At 44.2% G+C, this 21,756-nt stretch overlaps 1 protein-coding gene across 2 annotated transcripts; it reads right to left on the reverse strand.

Annotated features, from left to right (window-relative positions):
• Positions 1–10: 10 nt before the first annotated feature.
• On the reverse strand, positions 11–21,518 carry zmp:0000000926 (genetic suppressor element 1). 2 transcript variants are annotated; one of them, XM_058643870.1, is made up of 3 exons: positions 21,251–21,518; positions 2,695–4,436; positions 11–1,677 (listed from the first exon to the last, which is right to left on the reverse strand). In XM_058643870.1, the coding sequence occupies exons 2-3, from the start codon at positions 4,276–4,278 to the stop codon at positions 1,225–1,227; spliced, it is 2,037 nt and encodes a 678-aa protein (XP_058499853.1). In that variant the 5' UTR covers positions 4,279–4,436; positions 21,251–21,518; the 3' UTR covers positions 11–1,224. The 2 variants fall into 2 exon arrangements, with proteins under 2 accessions (XP_058499853.1, XP_058499854.1); XM_058643871.1 differs by lacking the exon at positions 21,251–21,518 and adding an exon at positions 8,250–8,629.
• Between the last annotated feature and the right edge of the window lie 238 nt (positions 21,519–21,756).

Below are 21,756 nucleotides of genomic sequence, written 5' to 3' on the forward strand. Positions count from 1 at the left end.
AATTAAATCTATAAAGCTTTTTTTCCCTTTATTTCTAGCGAACATCATATAACAGATTCACAATTGTTTTTTTAAAAAATATACATATATTTTTTGTAGCTATAACATTTAAAAAGGAAAATCAACAGGTCATTTTTTATTTATTTTTTGGAAAATAAAAAAACAAACTCAAAACTAAAGTGAAAGAGTGTGCTGAATCAAAGGAGATACCCGTATCTGAGTTTAAAATACTTTCATTGTTTTTCCCTGCCCTCGAAACATTATACAGTACATAAAAAAAAAGAAAACGAGATGGGAACAGAAGCGTACAGTACACAGGGGTCGAGAGTATTCACAAAGCATCATGTTCCAACGTGTTATTAGCACCAATACTCCTCAGCCAGACTGCATTTTCTTTTTTTTTTTGCTCTTTCCATTATTCGGTTTTTAATGGAAAAACACCATGTGTGTCAGGACGATGTGGCACAGACCCGTCTGTGTGGGTGGGATTGTCTGTTACGCAATTTTCATTAGTGTTCTCCCTTTCTCAGAAACAATGTTAAGAACATATTGGAGGGTAATGCCTTGATGAACGACCGATTTGAAATGACTCCCAGTGACGAGGATGAAAGAAGGCGAAAGAGTTGCTCATACATTCACTTTGCCTTTTTTTTTTTTTCCCAGAGCCGATACACACGCATCGACATCGGCTCAGAAGCGAGGAAAATTAAAGAGAGAGGAAAGAAAAATGCGTTGGGGGAGGAGAGATTGCATTAAATCTGTTTAGCATATTTACTGTATATATAACATCTGTAATATATATATATATATATATATATTTATAGTCAAATATTGTTCATATATATATACCTGCACTTCTTCAATAGCGTTTACTTCCATGACTCTGACTGAAAGATGATACCCTGCAGAAAACACTGTCAGTAATTAAGTGTGTGGAACTATCGTTACAAAAACAGAGTGAACACGGACAAGTGCTTGATTGTCTCACTACAAAGTCTTCAGTGCGTCTGTAAGGAGCCTCCCAGAGATCCTTCCACGGATCCTTCAGTGTGAACACCCGTAAACTGCATTTTCTATATATATTTATATTTAATTTTTTTATTCCTTCCCTGCAACCCTACCTTGAGGTCTCTCCATTGTTTGTCTTCATGGGTGCAACAGAGACAAGGAGGGTGTGTGTGTGTGTGTGTGTGTGTGTGTGTGTCAGTGTGCACGTGCAAGTTCCTACTGCCACTTCATTAGCTTGGAGCCATGAGGTAAATCCAGGAGACTTCCATCAGTTCCGGTTGCGGGAAGTGTGTCGGGGGCAGACCAGCGGCGTTTGCGCGGACGCGGCTGCTCTTGAGCGGCCAGAGTGCGTGGAGGTGCCGGCGCGGTGGGGGGAGGGTGGTGAAGAAGAGGGGGAGGAGGGGGTGGCGGTGGCATCTCCTCCCTGTGTGAGCCGCTGGACTCTCCCATGACCCTGGAGGAAAACTGCGTGCGATGGGCCCGGGAGCTAGTGCGCGCATGTGTCCGATGGCTTTGAGTGGGTGTGGGGGTGAGAGCCAGGCAGACGTCCCCCTCCATGAGCTGGCGGCATGGCAGGCCATACAGCTGCGTGGTTCTCTGAGGACAGCAAGAAGACCAGCCTCGGTCCTGCACAAAGAACGGATACTCCGCCAAGACCTTCAGTAACTCCTACACAAAACCACAACATTGTAAAACACTTGACCAGGAGTGTTGTCATGTTTGACACGTACTTTCACCACATTTCTTGGGTGTGTGAAAATGCATGTGGATCTAATTTGAGTGTTTAGGGTATGAAGAACAAGAAGAAAGAGTCCAAACTCATTTGGCTGCTTTACACACACTAACCATATATATGTACGTAAGAAGTATGTTATAATAGTCAGGGGTTAGGGGTAAGGATGCTGTAAGGATGAGGGGTTTAACTGAAATACTGGCTTCACTGATGAAAGCCAGTTCATTCACAATTTAAATTTTAAGATTTTGCATGTTTTAGTTTGGTGTTTAGTTCTTTTTGTGCCGAGTTGTGCGAGTTACTCAAACTCAGCAACCTTAAGAGGCCTCGCTGCCCATCTCAAAAATGTCTGAACCAGAAAAAAAGAAAAACAAGGGTCTGCAGAAATACGTATATGTACATATAGGTATATATATACATATACATTCATATATATATATAAAAACATATTTATACATACATATATATATATATGTATATATATATATATTTATGTATATACATACAATACAGACAGATACAAGTGGAGAGAAAGTCAAAGTCAGATGATGATGTGAATAATTTTCTCCCCGGACAGGGAATCAAAACAAAAAGCTCCAGCCAAGGTTAGCTAATGCTCTCTCACTCTCTCTCTCTCCAATGCTTTTACACTCCATTATTGTCGCCTCCACTTATCATGTGGTAATTCTCCGGTGCTGCTCACAGCAGACACTTTCACTTTCAATTTCCACTGGTGGCTGCTAAGCGAAAATTAATAAAATGGGTTGAATGTTTATAAAACCAAAACAGATGGTGGGACGGTTAGGTGTGTGTGTATGTATGTGTAACGCAAGTGTAAAGCCGGGTATAAGTGCAGCTCCATGTTTCCATGTGTTAGCAACTCTGGCAACCACACAATAATTTGAATTGGTAATGTAGACATAGACATACCTAAATCTACTGACACCACTGACCTGAGTGTTGCGGTCTGTGAGGTGGACCTGCAGGTGGCTGAAGCCCCGTGTACTGCTGGGCGAAATCAGCAGCACGGTGCAGGTGCTGAGGTGGAACTCTGAGGACGTGTCCGCACTCCTCAGGAAGTCCTCGGTCCGCAGCTCCTCCACTCGCTTCAGCCGCCCACTGGCCAGCTCGATCAGAGAACCCTTGGTGAAGTGAGGTAGGAGCGCATTGGGGGATGGGTGAGGGTCTGGGGGCGAGGGCTGAAGATGGCAAGGAGATGACTCTCTCCCTCTGTCCCTTTCTCTGTCCCGTCGTCTCTCGCGCTCTCTGTCCCTTTCTTGGTCTTTGTCATGTTGTACGTGCTTCTCTTTGTCTTTACCTCTCTCCCTGTGTAGGACTTTTTCTCTGTCTCTTTCTTGGTCTCTTTCCCTATCCCTTTGTAACCTGTCATGGCTGTTAGGAGGACCCAGGGGTGAGTGAGGTGAGTTCCTTAGATTGTGCTGCCTGGGGCCTGGCTCCCTGTGCAGGTTGTACATAGGTGTTCCTGAGGGGCTATAATGGGGGTAGGTTTGAGGAGTGGGGTGGTGCGCTGAGCCCAAAGAGTAGTAGATCTGGGCCTCAGCTGGTGTGGCCCCTAGGGGGTCCATCAGTCCCCCTCTACCTGCCCTGGAGTCTGGTCCAAGGGGATGGGGACTGGTGCAGAGTAAATTCGAACTTGTCTTAACTAAACCATGTGGATGTCTGTCCTGCAGCGAGGAATGTGGGTCAGGGTCCTCCTGAGTGTGCGAGTCTGACAAAAATGTCTCTCCAGATAGGACACTGGATGTTGGATCCTCGTGATGTCTGCGTCCACCATTGGTATGGGAGCTGTGTGGACTAAAGTCCATCCTGGTTCTGCTGCTTTCATATTCTCCTGTGAGCAGAGGCCTGGAGTTTGAGACAGTCCTGCTGCCTGGCCCATCCAGGCCATTGGGCCTCTTGCCCAAGTACCTGTGTCTGGCTTCAACTAAGTTCGGGTCATGGGGGTAGAGAGAAGGGTGGCTAAACAAGTATGACGGGGAAAAGAGAGAAGAACTGTAGTCCCGACGGCCACTGTTGACGTAGGACCACATCTCTCTAGAATCGGCTGGAAAGGGAGTCTTAAACGAGGAAGCAGACGAGGAAGAGGATGAAGGTGGCAAGGAGAGGGAACCCTCACCTCTAAGCCACCTAGAGGAGTGAGGCAGTGGAGAGGAGAGAGGATCATCTTTCCAAGCAGGAGAACCTGAGCCCCTCCTCTCACGGACCTGTCCAGGGAAAAGGGGAAGAGAGATTGAGGGAGAGTAGCCCAGGTGCCACGGTAAGGACAGAGGGAGGCATGGTGCAGGGGCAGGAAGAGATGGAGGGGTGTGGAGGAGATGTGGGTTTGGGTTTGTCAAAGCTCGGTCCCTTTCACTGGCTTCCCTGCTTCCTTCCCCTCTGCCTGTGCTGGGCCGACTTCGGACCGGCACAGGGGGTTTGAATTCGTCCAAAGTAATTTGGTGTTCCACCGATCCTTGCCGAGACTCCCTCTTCTTGGGAGGGAGGCACTCTTTGCTGCGATCGGGGCTGGGATTCATGGGTGGGCTCCAGCGACAGCAGGGGCCCCCTGTGTGTCGGCGTAGGCTAGGTCACATGGGCCTCACGTGAGAACGAGGGGCGCAGACAGAGCGGAAGGCTGCGACACAGCATCACTGTCAGAGCACGGTGGATTCTTTTGAAGTGAAGCACCACTCACCTAGAGAGAAGATGAAAGAGGACAGAAACAGAGATAAGGTGGGTAATAGAGCATGGTGGGAAAGACACAGATGTAAGGAAAAAGTGTGAAGAATTGAAAAGGACAGACTGCCGGGTTTGTATCCAGAGGCGTTTAAAGGGTCTTTGGAGGCCCCAGGGGTAAGCAACCTGGGGTGCCCATCAATCTAGGAAGCTAGTTGCATGGGCCTTTGTTGGGATGTTTCAACTAAGGCTTTGTTGTAGACTTCTGTGTCTACACTGTATGTAAGCGATCAAAAAAATTAAGGGAATTCTCACAAAATTGCCATTGCTAGAGCCTATGGCCCTTCAAGAGGAACTCTTTTGCAGTTATTTGCCAGGTTTTGGAAATAAATATTGTTTTATGAGACTGATGACAGTAAAAATCAAAGTATGTTTTTTTTCTTCACAGCTACACGGGAAACAGCATCGTTTCCAAAGGTCCAAAGGTCTCCATTTTTGCCTGTCCTGACCAAAACTCTCAACCTAAAATGAAGCCAGTAGCATTTTTAGCCACCTCAGTTCTGAGGCTCTGAAACACCGGGGGTTGTGTGGAAAACAGGTGCATCCAGAGCAGAATGTATCTGTTTTTAAGCAAAAACGTAGCCGTTCTCCTCTCTCCTCTCAGTTTAGGGCCCCCAGGCAACTGCCTGTTGCAGTGCACCTGGTGGCATTAGTTAAGGCATCGCCGTCAGTCACGTCAAACGCGCAAACAAACCTCTAGCCTCATCAGGCACATCGAGATAAATCATCCACTTGACCACATCCACAAAGGTCAAAAATTCTGAGCCTCGTAATAGCTGTTGCCAATTAGTCAATCCCTCCATGCACTGTGGTGGGACTGAAACTACATAACTTACTCTTTTCATTCAAACACAGCACTCCCACATATGGTTTAAAAATACATTTTGTAGCCATTGAAGTTCAGAGGCAGAAAACGCACACACACACGCACAAATCACTCACAGCAGGCGCGTTTTCATCTCTGACTCTTGGGGGATGATTGGAATATGTAGATATGTTTTTGTACCACTTTCGTGAGCCACCCCCACGACACCCCCGGGTGTTCTCTATATTGTTTGTAAGCTTACTACTGGCACCCCCCCCTGTTTTTTTCAAACACACATGCATGGACAGCAGCGGACACACCAACTCTCCCTCGGGCGGCTGTACTTACTCCCCCAGTGACAGGCAAAGCTGGTCACCACCCACCCAAAAGCTGACAGAAACACTGTTGATATTACCACCAGTTGTTGTGCATACAGGGTATGTGTCTTAGCATATTAATTATGTGTCACAGCAGGAGTGTGGGGAAGTGTGTGTGTGACTGTTGGTCTGTCGATGCATGCATGCATGTCACGTTTGTCTGTGCATTTGCATAATGTTTTTTGTTTTTTTCCATGGCGGAATTGTGTGAAAGTATGTTAATGTTTAAACGGGGGTTTTTTGTGAAGTGATGGCTGCACTGCAGCGCCATCCCAGCTGTTCCCTCCTCCTCCTCCTCCTCCTCCTCCTCCTCATCCACCACCGCCGCCGCCACAACACCGCGATGCCACTCAGCCCCACACTCACCCGCAAGTCTGTCTCAACAGCCTACCAACTCCCTGCCATCTCACCATCCGCCACACTGTCACCATGGCAACTGTGTCCACACACACATCCATTCGTTTGGAGAGGTTAGATGGGGATACACCATGGAGAGGCGGGTAAACTGTTGCTCATCAAGTGACTTGGTCCAAAAACAGAATAAGTGTTAGCGCGGAGCAAGCTGTTTGTGCATCTGAATGGAAAACTGAAAACGGGGTGGTGAAAGGAGGGAGGTCCATTGTCCCAAACACTGACAGGAGGGGGTGTGAATGTTTGTGATGAACAGTTTTTGTCAGCAGTTATTGGGTAAATAAGGGTGTTTGTGTTATGGCGTGAAAGCATTTTAAGTCCAGTTTCAGTTGGTTTATTCTCAGTTTGGCAGCAGCACTCTGCAGCGACAGTAAATGAACTAATTGAACTGTTTTTTTTGGTTTTTTTTAATCATACACTGGAGATATAAGGCCTGTCAGGCAGCAGCAGAAACCCGGCAGTCATTCCTTATATGAGTCATAGATGCATATCTACACGTACATACGGGTTCATTTATTTTTACAATTATACTTTTATATCAATTAACAAATTAATAGCATCATTATTTAATAAAATGTGATGACTATTTTTATTATTAAGGTGGCACAGAATGAGAGTCTAATCACTTAAGTGGTAACACTGTACATTGCAGTATAAAATATGGTAATATTATGGTAATGACTTGTAATAGGGAAGTCAAATTATGTTAATACAAATTTATTTCTATCATAATCACCAAGTAATGGCTTGGAAATAACAATGGAATATGTGCGAGGATGAAGTCACACAGCAATACTAAGGTAATTACCAATTAACTTCATATTTTAATGTAAAGTATTATAATGGTGGTTCTTATTACCAAGGTTTTAACTGCATGTTATGTAGGTAATAATAACAATATTGGGAATAATATGATAGTACTGTAATATTATCTCTTTACCACACTGCTAACACTTTACAATGAATTTACGTATCATAATAATACTTATAAAATGATGAGTAACCACATTACCGTGTTATCACTGTGATGTAAAGTAAAGTGAGTCACTTGAGTCACTAAATCTGGTTCAGCTCTCTGCATTTTCCAAACAAAATAATCATCATGTTATATCCACAAAGTGACCTACTGTTAGACTCTATAGCTTTTATTTAAATATAGAAACAGTGCATGTGTTTGGAGGAACGCTAATAGTTTACCCCAGTGAGTGCAAGCCTTGAATTGTGGTAGTTAATGACCCGTATATAAAAAAAAAAAAACAACAACTCCGAGAACACAACGCCAAGTTTCTCACAGTGTCAGTACACACTTCTAAATGTGGATTCATATGAGGATCACCACCAAAATACAATCATTTCATTCCTACATCACCAGAACATTTGATCCAAATCACTCCATTACTTTTCAAATTGTGCTGTTGACAAACAGACAAACTGAGAGACGAGCAGGACCCAAAACATAACTTCCTTTGTAATTATTAAATTAGTTTTTTAATATGTTTGCCAATTAAAAAATGTCCGTGGGAAAAGAGTATTGAAATACTGCCTTTTTTGTCTAAATTCTAATTATTTCTTTTCTTTTGTAGGAAAAAGCTTGGCAGCAAAAAAAAAAAAAGGTTGCAAAAAAGTGTCTGAAAACAAAGAATTGTGCATGTGGAGGAGTTTGCTCAGAAACGTCTGGTAAGAAAACACTCCTACACTGTGCAGACATGCACGCAGAGCTGGAGCTGATCTACAGCGACTGTGATTGAAGCATTCAAGATCCAAGGGATTGCAGTAATAAAGAGGTTACACGTTTATTTTGACTAATCCTTCCTGAAGCCTTCTCATTTCCTTTTGTCGCGTATGAAAATGCAAAAATGCCTTTATTTTTCAACTTGATCTCAACTTGCTGTCACGTATGACAAGTCTTTTTTTTTTTTTTTTGCACTTCTCCCTCTCATCCCGCCTTTTTCTCTGCATGCATTTCTCAGGAGAACTGTACCTCTACACTTTTAATTGCAAACCTCATTACAAAAAAACCCACACAGAATGTTCACAACTAGTTTCAAGTATTTTACAACACAAACTGATTAACAACATCATCACCTCGTGCTCTTAAAGAACCGTGGAGAGAGAATGTGGGAGTACAGACCGACAGTGATGGAGCTGGCAGATGTTGTGATGTGGCGTTAAGACTGACCTTAGTGCGGGTTGAGCTCACGTCCCGGTATTAGCTGTCATTCATAATCCAGTCCTCCCAGAGGGTCAACCCACTCCACAGCTTGTCACTGTGCTACACTGCTCCTCCACAACACCAGCGCCATGCAGTTACAACACCCGCAGATATCAGCCGCCTCCAGCAACACACTGCCTCTGATCTCTGTGTGTGCATGTAATAACACCAGCAAGCCCACCAAACTGAGGGAAAGAACCGAGAGCCCGCTATCTGTCTCTCTGTCAGTTGTGTATACGAGTGTGTGTGCGTGTGTGCTTGTGTGTGCAAAGGGCTGAGGAAATGAGTAATATCTAGCAGTGAGAAACATGTCTGCTAAGCAGAGCCACATAGGCAGACCAGTTGCTGCTGCCGCCCACTTGCTTTAATCACTGTGAGGGATACAAATATGCATACACACACACACACACGTATACCTTATGTGCACACACACACACACACACAGAGTCTAGGATGCAGCATGCACGCATGATGTATGTGACGCTTTGCTGCCTTTATACTCTCTGATGAGCTCATGTGAAGTAAGTTTCCCCGGCTAAACTGATCACTTCATTAAGCAGTCGTCAAATCCTTCATCTGTGTTTCTGCAGAACACTTGAGACGCAAGATTAAGACATAAAAGAGAGGGAAAAGATGGAGGGGAGGCAGAGAGTTCATGAGAGGCAGGGAGGGACGAGGTGGGAGGCTCATCCTACACACACTCTCAGACATAGGCTTGCACTGTTGCCTCTGACTCAAAACTAAAACTCACAGCACATCACACATCACACACACACACAGACGGTTCGTCTTTGTGTCTTGCGCTCTCATCGGAGCACTTTTGCGATTAACACACTTGTTAAAGGAGCTTTTATGAATACATCTGTGTTGGCCTCATGTGCAGTCACATAATTATGCACATGATGTGAACTCACTGTGACTTTGCACGCATGCACGGACTGAATGATGCGCTCCAGTGATCCAGTCAGTCCATTTAAAAGTATGCTAGCAAGTCAGAAGTCAAGAAACCTGTCAGCACCAGAGAACTTAACACGACCAAGGTTGGAACTGCAATGTTGTGCAAACACCTGTTTATGAGCGTGATACTGTGATAAAGCCACATTTTAAACACTGGTGTGAGAGTGAGAACGGGAGCAGGGGGAGAAACAGGATTTAATGAAGATATCTAACTCTCATTGGTGGTTGATTGTATAAGCAATAAAAAATGATAAAAAAAAAAAGAGACTCTCTCTTGTCTCCACAGGCAATTCATCCATCGCAGAAACACAAAGCAAAGTGCAGACTCATACCCATCAACAGTAAATTAGAGTTTAACCTTGTCTAACTTCTCCACCTCAGTGCAATGAAAAGCTAATCAGACTTGGAGGTGTGCAGACACATCATCTTGAAGGCCACGCTGAAACGCTCTCAAAAAGAGGTGACAATTGACAAGAAAGTCTCGTCTGACATTTTCTCTCCCTCTCTCTCTTTTTTTCTCAGTGAATGCTGTTTGAAGATTGTGTGCACCGAGGTTGTGTGGGCACAAGTGCTGTCTGCTCTGGTTTTTCCTTGTAATTGTGTGCATTAATAGAGACAGTTGGAGACACGCGCACACACACACGCAGAGAATAATAACTTGAGTATTGGTTTTGAGTCACTGTGATACTTCATCTTGGTAAACAAAAGTAACCACAACATGTAATCGTGTGGAGTACAGAGAATTACATCTGTATACTTAATGATATTATATAAAACAACAAAAAAAACTCAATAGGCCAAGAATGGAAACTTTGAAACCTTGTATTCCTTTCTCATGCATTTAACATAACATGCATTTAACAGATAACAGATAAATAACTAATTTGTCTGAGTAGTTCTGCAAATATGTGAAACGATTACATTACACAAAGCAACCCTGACCTTATCAGTCACAGAGTCAGCACTCGCCATTTAAATGAAACTGTCCGACACTCAATTATACAACATATCCTCCCACATAGATAACATTTTATTCAACTAATACCACAACGGATTAAGTTCCGACTTCATCAGAAAAAGGTGCTTTTTTCTAATTGAAATGTATGAAAAAATTATGCAGTGCAACAAATCAAATATTGAAAACAAGTCTGAAGTATTTTTAACTCAGACTCAACACCTCTGCTCTGTAATCACCATTGAACTAATGCAAAAATACAATCACACGTTGTAACACATAAAGGATAAATCAGTGTTTGATATCATTTTTCACGTAATGCGTCACAGTCCAATCATAGTGAAAGAGAAGGGAAATGGAGCAAAGCGTATTTACTACGATGTGGAGATATAGAAATGAGTGTTGTGCTCTGCTTATGTATAATACTTTGATATTTAGACCCACACACACACACAAATCAACACCAGCTAACACATCATGGAGTCATACTGAGCTGTCGATCAACCACACGGGCATTTAGAGCGTTCTCTCTGCAGCCTCGTCACTCTGACTGACTTTGTACTATTTAAACGATCCATAACACACACACACACACACACATAGAGGCGTCATGGCTGTACTAGGGAAGGTCAGACTATGTGTCATAATAGTAGTGATGGATGTGTTAAACGGCATCAGAGGTCAAAGACAGTCGAGAGTGGAATAACCTCCTGCTCCTGAAACGGTTTCTCCTCAACTCTCACATTATTTGCTGTCTGAGTATTTGGTACAAGAAAAAACAGAGAGGCCATTTTGCTTATCTTTCTTCTTCTTTTTTTTTTTTTTTAACATTCCTCACACGTAGCCTTGTATCGGGTGTCTGATCACGTTTCAGGCCGAGTGCGGGATCTATGATGGACATCTGATGCAGCAGAAATTTGTTGCTGAATGTAACGGATCTGAAGAGGAGAGGAGAGGAGAGGAGAGGAGAGGAGAGGAGCACTGTGACAGGACTCAAACAACCCCTCAAAAGATCCTTCACACATCAACCAAAGCAGTAACGTAACCGTAACAGAAATGGGAGGCGAGATGGAGCGGCCTTGTAGTGCCACGACTCAGGCAGAGGAGAGAGCAGCTACAGCCATGATGTCAGAGTGACATCCGTGTCATTGTGGAGCGTGCTCTTTCACCTCAAAGGCCCCGGTATACTTCCGCACACATGCCAGGTCACACTGCGTGGACCCTGGCGGCATACCAGTGTGGACCGTGGTATACTAGCGCGGACCCTGGCTGCATACTAGCGCGGACCCTGGCGGCATACCAGCGCGGACCCTGGCGGCATACCAGCGCGGACCCTGGCGGCATACTCGCGCGGACCCTGGTATACTAGCGCGGAACCTGGTATATTCGCGCGGACCCTGGTATACTCGTGCGGACCTGGTATACTAGCGCATCAGTAGTATCTGACTTCACCATCGGGTGGCGGTACAAGTCTGGACGCAGGGAATAGGACGCATTCCTACCAAAGAAGTAAGTATACCAGGACCAGCAGGTAACATGTGCATCTTTTACTATTGTTAGTGATTAGTAACATAACTGAGTTACGTCGTCAGTGATAGTTCTCACTCATCCAGGTCACAGTCTTCTGACAGAACCGAAGAAGCCTCTTGGATGAGCGGTGAAACACCTTCAACTCAACTCGCGTAAGTCCAGTCGCCTACAGCCAACTACTGTAGAATAGTTACACAATTTTACACACAATACACTCTGGTGTCCTCTCATATGTGCTGTGCTTTATTTTCCATCATTTACAAAATCAACATCACTTTCCCACAGATTTAAATTTAAACAGTTATTTTTGCAACCAGCAGAGTTGCCCCCTAGTGGCTATTCAATATATTGTTATATAGTAACTTCCAGGTTGGCTTCAGGAAGGAAACTGAAAGACTACCTCCATTTTTTATATATGGTCTCCAGGTGGAGGAGGGGAAGTACTACGAGCCTTGTGGGTGTGGTGTGGTGTGGTGTGGCTTACTCCATAAGGAGCTGGGCTAAGCTGATAAAAGGACAGGGTGATACGAGTGTTCGCTTCACGGGCAAAAGGCCAGTTCAGTCTTCAGCGTCCTGACCCATTCAGGATGAGCCAGCAGCCCTGCCCGTAGCAGGGTCACCCACAATGAGGATGGGCTTACGGCTCAGGAGTTACTATTAACACCCTCACATACACACTGAATTGCACAGGCATGCACGCACATGGTGTACTGCTAGTGCACAAACTGTTTTTCTTTCTTTTTTTTTATTAAATTAAATTAAATTAGATGTAATGTAAGATAGTAGTTGTGCAAACTCTTGACGGACAAAAAATTACAAGTTATTGTAAATTACAAGTTATATTATCAGTAGGTGGTGTGTAAATGTTTATAAATCTCATTTATGAACTACTAAAGAGATCTAATATGCAGGTGTGATGATGATGCAGACTATAGGGTGGCAGCTGTAATGTATTGCTAGGTTAATCCCCATGAATCCTAAGTGGTACGGCCTAAGAAAGGCTTAGTATATTATAGTGTGAGGAAATCCCCCTGTGTGGTGGTACAGGCCATTAGCCCCTAGGGTATAAATAGGGCAGCTATGTCCCCTTAAGCTGGCTTTTACGCAATATCAGTTAAAAATATGACTTGACTAATTACCGTACATGCGGGTCAGCCAGTCAGCAGAAGCAAAAAAAATTCCCCCACCTCGCTGACCGCAGTGCATGACGGCACTGTTCCTCGGTCTCATGCTCTCTGCTTGAGTTATTGCACGCACACGGGCACACATGCAGCCGTGCACCCACAGGTCAGCAGAGATCGACCTGAACAGCACTTCCACAAAACGTGTCGCGGGTGACATTTTCTGAGGCGGCTGTCGCGCTCTTGTCACTGACATTTAAGTGTTTTTTACTAATTAGCGCTTTGTCTCTCCGTGATCTCAGCAGCGATAGAATACGGCCTTTGTTTTTAACCACAACTATGGTTTCAATTCAAATAGGCATCATAATGACTAATGACACAAACATTGAATGCGTCACTGGTGGTTAGACGACAGCCAGTCACGTACTTCTAATGCACGGTCATGTTTTTTATTATTATTATCTTTTTAATTTCCATTCTTGCTGTTGATTTCAGTTTTCCCAGCGCCCGGCCGGCTTCACCGGCTCACAGGAAGCAGTGACTCTCATCAGTCTGTGACATGATTAGGCCTCCTTACACCCCCGTGAGTAGTACACTCTCACACTATGAGATCAGTGGCTTATGAGAGGACAGGAGCAGATAGTAAAGGAGAGGAGAAGGAGTGAGAGAAGCAAAGTGTGACAGGGTAGAAACAGCTTGACAGAGCAAGTACAACAGTGTGTGTGTGTGTGTGTGTGTGTGAAAGAGGAGAGGGATTACTCTCCATTCCAAAGATTTGTTGTTTTTGGCACTGTCCCCTGGTGGCTGCCAATCAAACCAGAGTTTCTGTCGGTTCTCTGGTTTAGCAGCAAAATGTCAGCAATGTAAGCAAACATGGCAGTGGTATCTCCATGGAGAAAGAGCACAGCCAGGTCTGGCCGTGGTGGCTCAAGTGCCATTCATTTACAGAGAAACTGTCTAGACTGGCATCACAGATGCTGTCTGGATAACCTTTATCACTGGCAATATTCAAGGTAACATTGCTATACGCTATAATCATTGCTATACAACTCCTCCTACATTCAATCTGCTGCCCAGTCTCACTCTCTCTCACACACACACACACACACACACACACACACACACAGCCAGTTACTCAACACATCGGTATAGTTAGAGGGAGCTGCAAATTATATTGAAATTATATATTTCTGATGAAAGTAAAAGGAGGTAGTTGGCTTGTCCAGGTGCTGCTTCTCACCCCACACAACAGCTGGAATTCTATGATATATGTTGTATAGATAATCAATGAATGAATGAGGAGATGGATGGATGGATGGAAAGTAGAAGTTCCACTTGAGAATCAGGGAGCAATATAGACAAAACAGGCTACCGGGAATTTAACAATGGCACCTGCAAAGAACGATACCAGTTGGCCATCACACTGGTGTGCACTCTTTCGTATGTGCCACAATTTGTCATCTATTTTCAACATAATTTGCATTACTGACATCATGTGCTATTGAAGAAGACCTGAAACTAATGAGTAAGATCATTAACCCCTCAGGGAAATGTTGACTGATGTTATAAATGAAGTGAGAATTAGACTCATTTCCCATTTTCACTGCTACTTCACATCCTACTCAAACTGGAAGACTGTGCCTTTATCCAGTCTCATTGGAGATCCTTCACTCACTGGCCACTTTATAACACAGGACACTTAAAAAATGTAGCCCATCCACTTTAAAGTCCGACATGTTGTGCGTTCATAAACGGTCTTCTTCATATCTTGGTTGTAACGAGTGGTTATTTGAGTACATTGAGTCATTGTCCTCTGACCTCTGGCATCAATAAGGCGTTTTCTCTCAGAGAACTGCTGTTCCCTGGATATCTTGTCTTTTCTTGGACCATCCTTTGAAAACTGAGATGGTCGTGTGTGAAAATCATACTCGATCATCACTCTACGTTCGACACATCAGGTCTACATGGCCTGATGTGTCGAACGTACCTAATAAAGTGGCCAAAAAGTTGTGATTTGCTGTGTGATTTCGATACGAGGCTGCACGGTGATGTGGTGATTTGCACTGAGGCCTCGCAGCAAGAAGGTCCCTGATTTAAATCTCCCTTCAGCCGAGTTCTCTCTGTGTGGAGTTTTGCACGTTCCCCCGATGTGTGCGTGGGTTTTTCTCCTCGTATGCTCGTACTCTCCCTCCCACCGTCATCAGACGTGCAGATTGGAAAATCTAAATTGACCAAAAGGTGTGAATGTAGGTGTGAATGTTTCTGCGTCTCTGTATGCTGGCCCTGCGATGGTTCTGGTTGACCAGGGTGAACTCCTGCTTTGGCCAACTGTCAGCTTGGATTAGCTCCAGCTCATTGCCACGCGACTAGAAGAATAGATAATTTGCAGAATGAAAAAAAGAAATAAAAGGAAATGGCAAGCGCTTCAATGCTACAAGGTCATACACGTCCACACTATATAGACACTATAGGCTACAGGATGTCTCAGATGTTACACTTTTTATACAGTGATATTGATACTGTGCCATATATATTGTTTTGTCCACGGTGGGTACAAGGCAGCAGATTTACTTGCATGTGCTCGAGCAGCCAGAAAGACGAGCCCGGCTGAGGGAAAAAGAAAACAAATAATAAATAAAACTGTGGGTGTAGGTAGTGGGTGGCAAGGTTGAAAGGTTGTTCACCCCTATTGTAAATAAAGTGTGGAGGAGGAGGAGGAGGAGGAAGAGAGCATACTGCTTGATTATACATAAATGTTAGCGAGTCAAGGCTAAAGAAAACCGATCCACGTTGAACACAAAGAGAAGAAAAGACTCTGGACAGTTTGTGTGTCTCCATTCGAAAACATCCGCGCTGTATTTTCACATACGGAAAAGATTGTACACTTTCCTCTCACGGGACATCCCAGCTGACAAGTGTGTCTGTCACTTTAACGTGCTCCGACATGGTGTCAACTGTATTCAAACACCTGCCTCTGTTAAGGATTATTTATCAGTCCTTTGGCTGAGCTCCCAAGCCAATTCATACTGTATACGTCTCCAAGTGTCGGAGTGCTGATCTGGGAACAGTCGTCAAGCAGGATAACTCCATGTTGAATTTTGTGCAGTGCAATTTAGTCTGTGATTGCATCCTGGTTGATGCACAACAAAGCAGGTGGATTGTTTTAACATTATTGAATAATTCTTAAGTAAAACACTTGAAAATTGCATTTTACCCCCAAAAAAGAAAAGTCTTCCATGACTCACATATGTGGGTCTGTGGGGAATGACAGTAAATCCAGAAGGAACTTTTCCAGTGGCCCTTTTTCCAACAACTCCACAAAGAGGTGGACCTCTCTGCTCAAAAGTTTGGGTTCGTTTGTCAGTAAATAAATTGCCCTCTCACTAAATGCATTCATGAGGCGACGTATGCAGGAGGAAGAGCTGCTGCTAATGGTGACAGCAGATGTATAAAGTTAATTAAAATCAGCGCGCTATCAGCTTTAATTCATCTCTTGACACATGGCAGATGTGCATATTTTGCTTGACTCGTCAGCTCACAGGAAAATTAAAAGGTTGCACCTTTCTGACTGCTTGTTTATGCAAATAGCGAAGCAGCCAATCACGTGGCAGCTACCTCATTTAGACACATGGTCAAGACGGCCCTACTGAAGATCAAAACTGAGCATCAGCATGAGGAAGAAAGGAGATGAACTGGAGGTGAATGACTCTGAACGGAACTACAGTATGTCGCCTTGTTGACGCCAGAGTTCAGAGGAGAATGACCACACTGGTCCAGAATGAATCACAACAGAAAATAACTTAGCTTTTTACCAACCAAGGTACACAGGAGATTTCTGAATGCACAAAACATCACGCCTTGAAGCAAAAGGCAGAAGAGCACACATGCCACTTTATGGCCAGTGAGAGCACATTTCTGTGTTAAAGTGTAAAAAAATACACAGTGGTAAGCGACAGTGAAAATGATGATCTCTTACTCTCTCTCTCTCTTACACACACACACACACACACACACACTCACACTCTCACGCACACACATCCTGCAATGAGCTGGTGAGTGTTTCCTCGTTCTCTGAGACTCTCAAGAGGAACTATAAATGAGTTGGTGTGGTGCACCCTCCAGCACCTCCTTATCTGTATCAAACACACAATAAATGTCAGTGGGGTGGGGTGGGGTGGGGTGGGGAAGACGAGGAATAAACGCATCATATACAGCACAAGCCCTTGACACAAAAGCATAGATTCCTAAATGATCCCGCACAAGAGTGTCGTCTCTGCATGAATGTACACTTCACTAAGTTTGTCTCTTTCACTTTCAGTCGCCCCTCCCCACCCACACTCTGTCTTTCCCTCTCACTTATCTGTCTGTTTGTGAGCACACACTCAGCGTGGGTGAGAGTGCTAGAGTAGAGTATATGACTGTCAACACAAGGTGCAGGGCGTGTGTGTGTGTGTGTGTGTGTGTGTGTGTGCGTGGTGCTGAAAGTGGTGAGGCACATCAGGGTGTGATGAAGAGCTGTGATAATGACAGGCCATACATTATATAACATTCAGATTGCATAAGGATTAAGGATAATTTTAGGTCCAGATATCGAGGATGTATAAGTATTTTCCTCTCGTGGGCACGCTGCCTCTAAGTGTGTGTGTGTGTGTGTGTGTGTAAAAATGTTCTAAAGTGTCCTGATTACTTGAGCAGCGTGTGGGTGTCAGTAAACTAAAGTGTATTATGTGTTTGTAAGAAGGGGGCACGAATGTTTTCGGATTTCTTTCATAGCTATCTGCATATCAAAACAAGTACGTGGGAATGTTGGCACGTTTGTGTACAGTGTGCATAAGGGTGTCTTTATTTTGTGAGCTCCCACTCATTATCACTTTTAGACTTCACAGAGATCCACTCGGAGAAGACGAGGGAGCCAAGTCTCCTTACTGAGTGAAAACCTGGTAACTTCCAGTTTTTTGGTGATTTTGCTCACAATGGAAGAGCACGTGCTCCTTCGTAGAATTTAGAATTCTCTCTCACGCAGCTACTCAGTTACAGGGCTAATGGTCCAATAGGATGCGTTGTATGGAGTCACAGAAGTGATGCAGAGCAGATCGAGTCCTCCTCTGTGCACTACGCTCCTTGCATGAGTGTGCCCCTGTAAAAATAGACCTCTTAAAGGGCCAGCAACCACTCAACCTTCTCCCACAAGAGGCCTGTTCTGCTCTTGAGGGTGACAGGACTCTAAGCAGCACGGGATGAGAGAACACGCTGTATTTCTCATTCAGCCCACAGAGACAAGACAAGGTGTTATTCCCCTCCCCACCCCCACCCATCATCATTCACAAGGGCACATCTCTGGTACAGAGTGAGAAAGGAAAGTAAAATAGAGGCTCTAATCTTGTTTCAAACAAAAAAGTACTGGTAACAAAGGAGATCAGGGTTTTGAAGCCACCTCACTACAACTATAGCTCCACGACAACATGAAAAAACTGATTTTGAGATATATATAAATCAAAGTTGTTGCACTAACACACTCAGATAATGTGGTTTGGAACAGAACCAAACTGGTCCAGAGACATATGTACATAGATGCCACATTTGACTGCAGGAAAATTAGGCCGTCAATGTCACCGCCATGTTAGGATTGGCATTGAGAGCGAGAAGGATCCGTTACTGCTGTGCTGCTCGGGACTGTACACATCGCTTTTCAAACAAGACCCTGACGAATTAGTAGCCTCCTGCACAATTTCCATACGAATTAAACATAAATCCTTAGATATAAAATGGATTGATCCATTAAATGTCAACATTAGTGTGTTTTATTGTGAAAAACCACAGTTTCCATGTCTGCTTGTATAGTTTTACAGGGCAGACTTGCCCATACCAAGACGAGGGATGTGCTGACGTATCACTGAAATGGGTAATGTGGCGTCTCCCTAAATTTGTCTGCAATCTGCTCATGTTCCACAGTTCCCGCCCCTAAGTTATGAACCTAGAAGTAATAGAAGTGGTACGCAGCAGAGGACGTTTCGCAATCCTGTCACGCAACAGTCAAAACAAAACAGCAGCACATTGGCAGGAAGCCGTGCTGTTTGCTTGTTCTCCATGGTGTTTCCCCCCCGCCTTTCGCCCTATGTCAGCTGGGATTGGCACCAGCGACCCTCATGTGGAGGACACAAGCGGTTGAAGGTGAAGGATATTTCAAAACACTCGGGCTCAAGCAGAGGGAGAGCATTTTACCCAATCCCCAAAGAGTTGGATCACTGCTAAAAAAAAAATCACTCGAAATGAGCCTAGAAGACAGAGCCGTGAGAACCCACAGGCAACATGTACTGTATTATATCTTTTCAATGCTTTCATTTTGAGGTCTGAGCATTCTCCGGGAGTACGATACGGGAAAGTTTTTTCAGAAAAGATGTCAGGACACTGCAGACGTGGAAAAATGTCCACTCCAGGTTTTTCCACACTTGTAAAAAAGCACCGTGGGAACACGATACGGGTCAGTGATACGTTGCTTGATCTCCCTAGATTTAAAGTGTGCAGTTAAACTCTGATCGCAGGAGACCAGACCTGGTTTGGTTCATTTTTGTAGAAGCCTTTCCTGCCTCTGTGGTAGTGTGGCAACATACAGAGACAATAATAAAGGATTGATGCTTTGTCAGCTGAGAGAATTAAATATTCAAAGTGAATAAAGTTGTTTTAGTCTGTAAGGCAATAGTTTAACTGGAAATCGCTGAAGCTTACGGGGGTATATCGCCACCTAGTGTAGTGGAGTGAGACACACTTCATTTAATAAATCAATTTCTCATATAATGTATAATTTATAACAGGACAAAGGACAGTAATCCAATCAACTGTACATGGAAAAATACTGACAGAGACACTGAGGGGAGGGGTTCCATGATTCAACAAGCAAGTAACAAATCCAACACTTTCAGCAGAAGAAGCACACTTTGTGATCACATACTCAAAACAAGCTTTCCTATAGGTTGAGTAATTTGTCAGTGACTAAAGACTTCCTGTTGGCGCCGGGCAGATTGGCATCATAATTGAAACGGGCTAAGTAAATTAAGTCGGCAAGCGGGGGATAAATGTTGTGCGTCTCCTATAGCTGAGATCTGTTTGTAAGTATTCCTGCGTGCAGCATATGGCTACATCGCTGCAGCAGAAGGACACGCCTGATGTAACAGAAATAGACGTACAGTAATCATAATTGTGTACGCTGGCATAGTGTTTCGACAGAACGGTGAGAAAGACGGTGGGAAACGGAAAAACAGAACCGCAGACGCAGCTCTAAACGGGTGGAGAAAGAGACACACACACACACACACGTAAAATCAGAGACTGTGGAGAGTCAAAAAGTTCAAATTTAACAAAAAAAAAAAGGAAGCTGACATGAGAGGTTGTTTCAGTAAACGGCGTGTCATTTATAACTGACTGAATATAGCACTAGTGGATTCAAATGCATCTGCATCCCATGTTAGAATAAGATCTACCCCAGAGTTGCCCCAAACATCTGCACCTCCTATTTTCTCTCTTCCGCTCCTCCTCCCTAATTCCATCTCCTTCCAAATTGTACCCGACTCATCTAACATATCCATTCATCCCAGTTTAAGCGGGCTCCTCCAGGGCCTCTGCCTATGTCTGGACCAGGGCTATTTAAGCCCACTGCTCTAATTCTGAAAGTCCTGATCTGCTGTCAGGCTGAGTAATGGACCTACACCTCTCCGTCTCCACCCCTCTCTTTTTCTGTCCGTCTCACACGTTCATTCTCTCCGGATCAGTCACACTTTCCCTCTCGTTCACACTCTCTCTGTCATTCTCCTCAACACTCAGAAAATCACCCACACACACAGGTGCTGACTTAGATGAGTATACATTTGACAATCACACACACACACAGGTTTAAGCAGCCATCTGCTCTATCTATCTATCTATCTATCTATCTATCTATCTATCTATCACACCAAATATATTTGAAGAATACTTCCCATCCATTAACTTAAATGTTATTTATTAAATAACGTGCATTAAACGAAGCTGTGATTCAATTAACAAACGTGTATATTTTGGAAAAATGGCTGATTAACCTATTCAGAAATAATAGTAGGTGTTACAAAAATGGCAGCATAACTAATTTTGCTCTATTTATGAATCGGTTCATTCTAGTCACTCGTCCTAAAAATAAGTCTCTTAAGGTTTATACCAAAAAAGGTCCTGAAGATGTAGGAAAAAGAGTACACACACACACACACACACACACAGAGAGAGTACCTACAGCAACTCCTGAACTGGTTTTCCCCAGAGCACTCAATTCACACAGCACAGTCTGTTTATCCCTTCATTCAAAGTTGCCAACACACCTGCACTCCCTCTCCCGCTCCCTCTCTAAACACACACACACACACACAGTGGTCACATACCTTGCTAGTGCCTTTGCGTGGCAGGTTCACTCATTGGATCAGGCAGCAGCAGCAGCAGCAGCAGCAGCAGCAGCAGGAGCAGGAGCAGGAGGAGGAGGCTCATATATATATGATTATCCAGTTTGGAGAGTGTGGAGTCTCTTCCTCCTCTCTACTGCTCAGCCTTCCCTCCCATCATCATCCTCCTTCTTCTTCTTCTCACTCTCTAAATGCTTCTTTGCTCTCGTTACGTCCCTGAGAGTGTGCTCTCTTTCTCTCTACCCGGCTTGCTTGATCTTTCCAACCCCCCTTCCTTCCTTCCTTCCTCCCTCCCTCCCTCCCTCCCTCCCTCCCTCTCTCTCTCCCTCACTCTACAGTAGCTGACACACACCTTCTATCTCAGCCTCACAACTTCAACCTACAGCCATGCCTTGCAGTAAGTCTCTCTGACACACACAGTGACACTTGATAACTTTTTTTTCCTTCCCTGCCTAATATGCCCTCTCTCTCTCCCTCTCCCTCTCTCT

The sequence above is a fragment of the Solea solea genome, chromosome 11 (genome assembly GCF_958295425.1).
Source record: "Solea solea chromosome 11, fSolSol10.1, whole genome shotgun sequence".
NCBI lineage: Eukaryota > Metazoa > Chordata > Actinopteri > Pleuronectiformes > Soleidae > Solea > Solea solea.

Excerpts from the sequence above, each read along its gene's own strand:
- zmp:0000000926 (XM_058643870.1), bottom strand. The coding sequence starts at position 4,278 with ATGAATCCCAGCCCCGATCGCAGCAAAGAGTGCCTCCCTCCCAAGAAG. Across the intron at positions 1,678-2,694 it reads TCACAGACCGCAACACTCAG|GAGTTACTGAAGGTCTTGGC; the intron begins GTCAGTGGTGTC and ends GGTTTTGTGTAG.